Here is a 9,599-nt window from a genome sequence, read left to right as displayed (position 1 = left end):
AAGCCGTCGATATCTGCGCAGCTGTTCACTTCCAGTCATTTCGTCCTCCGCGACTGACCAGATCTCCTCCAACTCTGTGATGCTTCCGTCTGAAGAGGACTAGTTTTCTGAATTTTCAATGTTCTTGTGCTAATGTAACAGACAGCTGTCATTTCTCAGTGTTGTTTTGTGTTGAGATGGGATGTTTCATTTGGAGATGGAGGCGTCCGGAGCTCTGTTTACATTCTCCTTCGGTTGTCATGTGACGTAAGGTGGCGAAAAGGCTTCTGGGAAAGGAAAGGCAAAATAAAGTGACGGAGCTGATAAACATGCATTATTTAGAGCTCTTTATTTACCTATCAAACTCCACACTACCGACACCGAACCAGGAAATAATTTGGGTTTGAATCACCATAAGGTTCAGAATTTCTTTGTTTTTAACACCGATCTGGAAATAAATCTGATAAACAGACTCATTTGGGTTTGTTTCTCATTAATTTACGAATTTAAATCTCGTAGATTTACAAGTAATGCTACGCTTTTTTTTCTCGTAATTTACGAGTTTTTTTCTCGTAAATTTACTACTTTTAATCTCGTAAATTTACGACTTTTTTCTCGTAAATTTACTACTTTTAATCTCGTAAATTTACGACTTTTTTCTCGTAAATTTACGACTTTTTTCTCGTAAATTTACGACTTTTAATTTCGTAAATTTACGAGATTAAAAGTCGTAAATATAAGCCTATGACTTTTAAAGTCATAAATATGCGACTTTATTCTCGTAATTTAGCAGTTACGACTTTTTTCTCGTAAATTTACGAGATTAAAAGTCGTAAATTTACGAGAAAAAAAGTCGGAATATTACTTTTTTTTTTCTTTTTGGTGGCCCTAATACTCCGTCGTACTGAGCCCTAATGTCAATGGCACGAGTGAAAAGACCATTTTAACAAGTGTAAAAACTTTTTTTTTTTTAAATCCAAATTATAAACCTGGAAAAGCTGTGAGACAGAACTTTAATAAGCCACAGGAAGAGGCGGAGTCGGACACAGACGTCACTAAAACAGAGCCAGTTGGAAGTTCCTGCATCTGTTTGTCTCTTCCAGCAGTTTTGAACTTCATACCTGCAGATGATGCTCTTCATCTGGCTGTCCTTCTCCTCCTGCTGCCTCCTCAGGCGCTCCTCACTGTCCTCCAGACGGCTCTTGTAGTCCAGCATGAGCTTCTTCATCTGTTGCTCCTGAGCCAGAAGCCGCCGCTCGTATTCCTCCAGGCGGCGCCCGGACGCCCGCAGACACTCTTTTAGCCGCGAGATCTCCAGCTCGTACTGCAAGAAATCAAATGTTTGAAGCAGATGTTTTACCAGTTGGTAAATCTTTAACTGTACGGAGGGCAAGAGGGGACAAAAGTAAACAAAGTGGAAGAAAAAACTGAAAAGAAAACATAAACCTAATCTTCATAAAATGTTTAAATTTGTATTTACTAAAATATTTAGTAAAACATTCCATACAAATGACATGCTTACCTTCTCCGTCTTCTTGCCCTCCTCCCGGATCTGCCCCCCTCCGCCCTCCTCCTCCTCGTACTGGCCGTTGTTCAGGACCCAGGCCGCCGTCCTCTCCACTGGAGACATTGCGGCCGCCTCCACCGGTGACGTCACCTGCGGGCGGTCACATGGTCACAAACCCCCATGGGGCAGAGAGCGGACCTGGCACACGGATGCGGTACCTGTGGCGATGTCTTGGCGGTGCTTGTTGTGGGCGGGACCACACTTTCTGCAGAACTCTGCTGAAGGTTGCTGGGTCCGGTCGTTGGCGTGGGTTCAGTGTTGGCACTGCTGCTGCTGCGCAGGGAGGAGCTAACAGGAAGAGAGTGTGGCGTCCTGGCCCCGCCCACAACTCTGCTTTGCTGCTCAACCTTGACGATGTGAGCGGTGCCCGTTGTTGTGCTCTGGCGGGGAATGGCAACTGCGGTGGCGGCGTTTAGTGCAAGGTTGGGCCGTACGAGTCGGCGTGGAGAGAAGTACTCCTCACTCTGCGTGCTGCGCCGGCTGCCCCCCTCGTCCAGGCTGCTGTTGGACGCCGCGCAGGCTTTCCCCGCCTCCTGACTACCAAAGTCGTCAGAGTTACTGTGGCTGTTGTGGGAGCTCTCCGTGCTCAGGTTCTCTGAGCTGGAGTCCCGTCTCAGGGAGTGGGCGGAGCGTGTGGACAAGCTGTTGGCTGGGTTAATCAGGTGGTACACGGGATTCTGGAAGGACAGCGGCTGCAGGCTGCGCTGCTGGGTGAGGGGGGGCTGCAGTCGGCGCACCTGTGGGGCGCTCTGCGGCTGAAGGTCTCTGTGCGGGGCTTTGGCCTGGGGAAGCGCCGGCGTAACAGGGTTAGAGCTGGGGAAGGCTGCTGGGGTTGGGGCAGCGCTGATAGAGGCCCGGGAGCCCGACCGGCTGAGACAAGGGCCCTCGTGGTGCGGCGGGGGCGCCGGGGAATCCTGCAGGTTCCGCACTTCCTGCAGGTCCACCAAGGAGACACTGCGGCCGCTGGGCAGCAGGCTGTCCCGCTGCTGCTCCTGGCTGCTGTTCGGGATGGGGAGGGGGCGCTGAGGAGGACCCTCCATCATTTCTACTGGAGTCTGCAGGCTGTGAACGCTGCGGCTGCAGGAGGCGGGACACATCTGGGTGAGCGCCACGATGGCGGACATATGCTTTAAGTGTGCACTTGAGAGTGTGGGTACCTGTCAGCCGTGGCCTCAAACATTCTCTGGATCCCCGATGACACACTGCCGGTGATGTTATGGGCGGAGCTATGGTGCTGGAAGCGCTGCAGCTGCTGAGGGAGGGGCGTCGGCGCGGCGAGGCACTGAGTGATTTCTCCCAGAATCCTCGGTAACGGGCCCAGTTTGGCAACAGTGGCCTGCAGGAACGAATTTTCACCCTGGTTTTGGCACGTGTGCACGCGTTTGTGTTGGGGGAGGGGCGGTGGGGAGCACCAGGATGCAATGGTGGAGGAAAAGCAACATGGTGGCGGGAGACAAGAGTGAACAGAAGAGGGGGGAGGAGGAAAAAGAAAACATGAGGAAAACTGAACAGAACCAAAAACTAGAACTTCATGCTTCTACTGAACAAAACCATAAACAGCAGAGGCATGCTGGGGGGAGGAAGGTGAGGCACAACTGCTGGGGGAGGGGGACGATCATGCTGAGGGAATGAGATCAATGAATTGTTGACTTTGAGTGCAGGGAGTCACTTTTAACTACAGATCTTTTTTATTTTTTTTGGTCTAGTGTGGTGGGAGATACCCAGAACTTCCTCTGAGATGGGGGGCTGAGACGGTCTGTCCTGGTGTGAATAAAGGGCTGCACATGCATAGTGATCATGCAGAACCACAGCTGAGCAGAAACTTTACTCTGTAGGATCTAAATCATTTCAGTAAATATTTGTCAGTAAATTCTTGAAAAAAAAGTTTCAAATCTAACTGCTTCAGAAATGATAATTCTCTGTTTATCTTCACAGTTAATTAACTATGACTGCTATAACTCCAGGTTATCATTACAGCCTGTAACCATCATGGTTACCATCACTTCTGGATAACTAATCACTGCACTCACACGGCAGAGTTTTGTCGTACCTTGTCAAGTTGAGAAACGACCTCCCACAGCAAAGTGTGCAGCACTGACAGCTCCCTCCCCAGGTCGATGTAGCCCTCAAAGCCTGGCGTGTTGGACAGTGTCTCCGGGTTTGATATCTCTGACAGGAAACGCATCATTCCGGCCCATTCGTGCTCCAGGAAGTCATTCATGAAGGCCATGTACTCTTCCTTGTTTCCAAACCTGCACAGGAGCCCAGCGTCAGAAGTGTCTCCAGAAAACTAGTAAAAAAAACGTAAAATAAAAGAATTGGGCTTACTTTGTGAAGTTGGCGAGGTTCTGTATGACTTTAGCGATGAGCGTGAGGTTGCGGGATGTGCGGTCGTCGGGATATTCCTGCATCAGACTGAAGAGTGACGGAGACATGATGGCGGGGCAGAGGAAGCGCAGGAAGAGCGAGGCGCTGATCAGACGCTTGCTGATGTCCTGCACGTGTCCGCGGGCAACACACTGCTGCTTCCAGGACGCGAAGACTTCCTTCAGCTCGCGAGGAAACACGCTGCAGAGGCAATCCGGAGAAACGTCACAAAACAAATGACATTTCTGAAAATGTGACTACAGAGACGCTGGATGGTCAGAGGGTGATGCTACTGCAGACCCCAAACAATAACATCTCTGATTCTAAAATACACTTGAGATAACAATTTTACTTTCCCCGCTTCGTGCCTGAATTACAGACAAACTTAAAAACAGTTTAAGACTACACTGTAATAACAGCAAATAGCTACAGATGGAAACAACTAACATTTGTTAAATATGTTTTTTCTTTATCACCAAAGCTGCATTTTTATCCAGTTTTAAACTGGGTTATCAGTTTATTAGCACATAACATACTTTAGTCTGTTATTCTGTGAACCTGCTTGGCCATTTTAGAAGACTTTTAGACTGTTTAACATACATTAAGAAAGCTATTATGTCCTCTGAACAAACTAAAAACAGAGAGAGAGGAGGGTCCCGATTTTTTTAGTCTTTGAGATAGCACAACTCTTGACTTGAACTCAGGATATCAGACAGTTTACCACCAGGCCTCTTAAAGGGTTTGAACTTCCTAAATCCTCTGTGCTTCTTCCTAAACCAAACATAGGTTAGCCCGTTAGCTTGCTGTAGTCGTACCAGTAGGAGTTGATGATCTTGCAGAAAGCCAGCTCGCAGCACATCTTCAGGTTGCTCCGGTGCTCGGTCAGATCGCTGCCCGAGCACCGGCTAGGATCCACCTCACAGTCCTCGTCAGACTCGTACAGAGCTTTGATGAACTCACCTGTAGGCGGACACAAACCCGTGAAACACAGAGAGACAGCAGGTCTGAAGACACTTGAGCAGCTCAGTGAGATCAACAGCCACAGAGCAAACTAAGAGTCAAAAGATAAAAAAACGAACTCTTGATGGTTTACTGAGGAGATTTTTGTGTTGTAGAGTTTAGTTATGAAACAGACAACTTTTTAAGGCTCCTCCCACTTCTTTGGAGGTTCTGATGGGTGTTGTGGATGGGTCCTATAGTTAAGTGTTTTACATGAGTGTTTTGTGTCACAGTTGTGTCTTAAATTTGTGTTTGTTTTTATGTTGCAGTTTTGTATTTCATATGTGTTTGTGTGTTTTTATGTCACAGTTGTCTCTTTAATGTGTGTTTGTGAGTGTTTCTGTGTCACGGTTGAGTCTTTCATGTGTATTTGTGTCTGTTGTTGTGCTACAGTTGTGTCTTTCATGTCTGTTTTTTGTTTGTTTTTGTATTACAGTTGTGTCTTACATTTGTGAGTTTTTGTGTTACAGTTGTGTCTTACAGGTGTGTGTGTCCTTCAGGTACTGTATGTCTTAAATGTGTGTTTAAGATTTATAGAATTTAGTTGCTCATCTTCAACTTTCTCTCCTGGTTTGTGTACATCACAGGTGTGTATTTTACAGGTGTGTGGGCGCTCACCGAGTGCATCGTGCAGATACTTTTGTCCCACCAGCTTCAGGTATTCCTCGATGGCCTTGGTGGCCAGCGTGTTCTCCCTGAAGATCAGGACATCGTGGTCGGCACATCGATCCACCTCTGACATCACCAGGTCTGTCAGGAAGTCCTGGAAAGGATAACGATGAACATGAGCCGGTCTTGCTGCAGACCTGCACAGGCTGGAGACTGAAGGTCTCCTTGTCTGGGCTCTCACCTTGGCTCTGCCTGTGCTCTGCAGGATGTGTACCAGTGCGCAGGCCATCTCCTCTTTGTTTTTGACGCTGATGACGGGCTCCAGCACCGTGCACAGCATGCTGTAGTTGTTGGTGATGAACTCTGCAAACTCCTTGTACTGCTCCATGGGCAGGATGGAGATGGTCTGGAAGCGGGACTTGATGCGGATCGACGGCCCCCCTCCTTTGACCTTGCTGATGGTGGGGGTGCTGACGGGGTACCACTTCTCCACAAACTGCCGACCGGTCATACTGGAGACTGCGATGTTGACCAGACCGACGTAGTTGTTCTTGTCTTTCTTCTTCTTCTTGTCCACGTCGCGGTAGATGTGCACAGTGATGCTGTGCACAGAGGGCAGGCTGGAAAACTCGAAGTACTCCCCCCAGAAAAGGCTGTCATGGCGGGTTTTGCTGGTGGTCCGAGCGTACAAGACGTCATCCAGACAAAGCTCACAGAAGTACTTCTTTCTAGGCGGCAAGTCTTTGGCTTCAATGATCCAGAGTCGCAGCAGGTTCTCTGCCCGCCGACGGTTGTCCTGGAAACAGACACATTTACCACTAATGCAGCAAGTAGAAAGCAAGGTGGCATACAAAAGAGTGTTTTGAAAACAACTGTGGGATTATAAGACGACAATAGAGTTAAAACAGAGAGAAACTCCTTCACTTTATCTAATTAGAATTTATGAAGTCATGAAGTCATCACTTATCAGCAGACAGACATCAGGAGAATACATGCTGTATTGAAATCATGTAGATCTTTAGTTATACATTAGATCAGCCAATATTAAGGATAAATATTGTGCTGTTTCATCGATTCAGATCCTTTTATCAGGATTTTACAATAACCCGCAAAAGGAGAAATCCGGGAAGCAGAATTACAGATGTTTAAATCTGTAAAACCCCTTTCTACACACTTTATGGACTTTTATCAGACAGATTTGAAGATTCTTAGATTTTTCTCTTGTATATGAACTCTCAAAGTTCAAACCTTCCTAGAAAATAAGTCTAGCTTAATAGAATGAGAACAAAGACCTGCTTGTGATCAAACATTTGTGTAGATTTGGTGAGCTGAACACATTCTGTTCAAGAGATACAGCAATGAGGAGATAGACAAAGTCTACATCCAATCAGGATGCAGAATGCAGAGAGCTGTTGAAAAAAAGCAATATTGCACTGAAAAAAAATAAACAATTTAAGGTCAAGTTTGAGCTAGAAGAAACGTTTGATAAGGTTGGTTTGCTACTGTGTTTTACTTTTATTTTAGAAGGTTTAAGAATTGACGGAATTTTCTCCAAGTTGCTCTTTGTAAGAATTCCTACCCAATAAAGAATGTTCCAGATTTTTTCGTGATGCCATCGTAATAAACACAAGACTCACATGTGCATTTGAGGGAATTTAAGTCATGAATTTTAACACTATGTTAATTTTTTACTTTTTTTCAAAGATATACCAGCAGGTGGATATACCAGCAGTTTCCTGAGACCTGCACAGGAAACTTGGCATCACTGAAGATGAAGATCAGCAAAATTCAAAATGTATCAAAAACTGAGAATATCCCACTGCTGTTGGCTGAAGGCAGGCTAAACTCTGGACAGGTCGTCTATCTGTCACACGGCACACAATCACTCGCATATGCACAACTTAGAACACTTTGAAGTGACCAATTTAACAATAAAGCACATTTGTAAAATTGGAGTGTCCTGAGAAAACCCAGAAAAGCACGGGGAACTCAACACATAAAGGTCCAGAGTCTTCCTGCTCCTTCCTGCAAGAGCGCTCTCAGAACCAGAACCAGCATGTGAGCCTCACCTTGTTGGGCTGAATGGTTCTCCTGAGGTTCTCCATCCATTTGTCTCTTTCCGTGGCAGACGTGCAACTGAAACACTTGCTGCCCCCCGAGTAGGTCACCTGACAGACAAGAGGGACAGTCAGACATAAAACGGACACTAAAACCAAAACCAATGGTCACAGGGAGACGGTTGAAGATTTTCTGGCATTTTTCTTGAAGCAAGTTTGGACCAATTTCTCAACAGATGAGGAACACATTTAAGCCCCTTCCTCATCAGAACCACAAGTCACCTCGAAGCAGAAGTCCCGTCCCAGGATGCTGCTGTGTAGCGGCTTGACCAACACGTTCTCCTCCATGCTCAGATCCAGAGCTTCCACGCCGCTGCCAGGGCTCAGCAAAGACTCATGGGAGCTAGATTCCTTTAGCCTGGGGAGGCCCCGGGACCTGGAGGACAGAAGGGAAATGAGTCAGAATCCTCCTTCCTCAGATGAAATACCTTTGAAAAACAGTGCCAGGTATGGGGGGGGGGGGGTCCCCAGAGCATCACTACTGCTGCTGCTCTATGCATCCCAGTGTCTGTAAACAGACCTGAACTCCCAGTGGGTGGGGCCTCTGGGGGCGTTACCACAGCAAAAAACAGCTGAGGGCAGACGAAAGAGAACACTTGCTCCATAGAAACAATAAGAGCTGAATCCTGACTCTGACTAATAATCCAAAAAGAGTAGTGCGCGCACACGTGTGTAATCCCTGCATCAGATGATTTCTGTAAACCTGGATTAGCATCACTAAACCCTTTCATCCCAGTTCAGAGCATCACTGCGGTCCAACAACAGCCAGGATCTGTGCTCGGTTCATCCTCATTGATCTGCAGGATACTCTGAGCCTCCCTCTGATCTGTGACATCTGCAGTCCAGAGACTCCCTCAAAAGAACCTCTAGAACCCTTCAATGTTTCTGGTCATTTTGCTGGATTTCTTCAGGGTTTAGGTCTGATATTTCTGCTGGAAGTTGGAGAAAGAAAAGTCAAGAAAACAACAACACATGCACATTTCTGACAAACATAATATTTGTTAAGAACTAAATGCAGCTTTTTTAAAAATACGATGATTCTCCTCCAAACTCAGAGCTCTATTTTGATCTCCCTTTGGTCCGTCTGCATTCAGACTGAAGTGAACCGCACCGCAATTCACCTGCAAGTGAACAGAAACCCTCCTTCTCCAGAGGACCTGAAGTCTCTTGGTTAGTTCCAACCTAAAATTCAGGTGAGCATTCACACCTAACAAAATAAGAAGATGACAATCAGAGGACCAGACCTGGATCAGACCAGAACCAGACCTGGATCAGACCAGCACCGCACCTTCAAAGTGGAAGATTAATCCAAACATCGATAATAAATCCAGGAAAAAATAAAGAGCGAGTGTGTCTTCATCATCTGATGATCACAACCTGAGGATGGAAAAACCCAGCAGGTCCTGAGCTGAATGCTCCCGTCTGTCCCAGCAAGAAAGCACACCAGCATGGACGAGTTGTAGATGCACACAAACACACACACACACGTGCACACACAGCTTCAGTTTCAGGAAGGGCTGGTCTCCTGCATTAGAACAGAAACCTGATCCACTTTGCAGGCAGAGGAAAAAAGGCTTCCAATCCCTACACACACACACACACACATGTACACTCACACACTTGTATACATACACTCAAAAACATACACACACCTACACACAAACAAATTTATAAGCACATAAGCATACACATAAACACACTTTTAGACACAAATTTTTAGACACACAATTCCATCTACAGACACTCATCTGCACAGACACACACCCCTTCTTGGTGTCATACAAGCAGAGAGCGCTTGGGGAACATGCAGTAGCAGCTCAGGTATCCATGACAACAACATCCACAGTCCCAAACAACTGTGTGCAGATTTCCGGCTCTGACTACAGAGCCAGAACCCTCTGGACTAACCAGCCTGTTTCCATCTGCGTCTGCGCAGACACAAACTCGGGAGTCCTATAGGG

At 46.6% G+C, this 9,599-nt stretch overlaps 1 protein-coding gene across 1 annotated transcript in view; it reads right to left on the bottom strand.

Moving 5' to 3' along the window:
* Nucleotides 1-9,599, bottom strand: part of rasal2 (RAS protein activator like 2) — a gene marked incomplete in the record, with an annotated part of 45,845 nt that overhangs the window by 4,524 nt on the left and 31,722 nt on the right. The window contains 11 exon segments of the mRNA XM_036216278.1: nucleotides 1,101-1,303; nucleotides 1,502-1,636; nucleotides 1,705-2,623; nucleotides 2,704-2,903; nucleotides 3,597-3,798; nucleotides 3,875-4,114; nucleotides 4,729-4,873; nucleotides 5,531-5,675; nucleotides 5,763-6,317; nucleotides 7,591-7,689; nucleotides 7,861-8,014. Coding sequence (XP_036072171.1) covers nucleotides 1,101-1,303; nucleotides 1,502-1,636; nucleotides 1,705-2,623; nucleotides 2,704-2,903; nucleotides 3,597-3,798; nucleotides 3,875-4,114; nucleotides 4,729-4,873; nucleotides 5,531-5,675; nucleotides 5,763-6,317; nucleotides 7,591-7,689; nucleotides 7,861-8,014 — 2,997 coding nt within the window.

This window comes from Oryzias melastigma, linkage group LG17 (genome assembly GCF_002922805.2).
Source record: "Oryzias melastigma strain HK-1 linkage group LG17, ASM292280v2, whole genome shotgun sequence".
In the NCBI taxonomy this organism is placed as follows: domain Eukaryota; kingdom Metazoa; phylum Chordata; class Actinopteri; order Beloniformes; family Adrianichthyidae; genus Oryzias; species Oryzias melastigma.
Note: the sequence above shows the minus strand (reverse complement) of the source record. Positions and strands in the feature narration are given on the sequence as shown.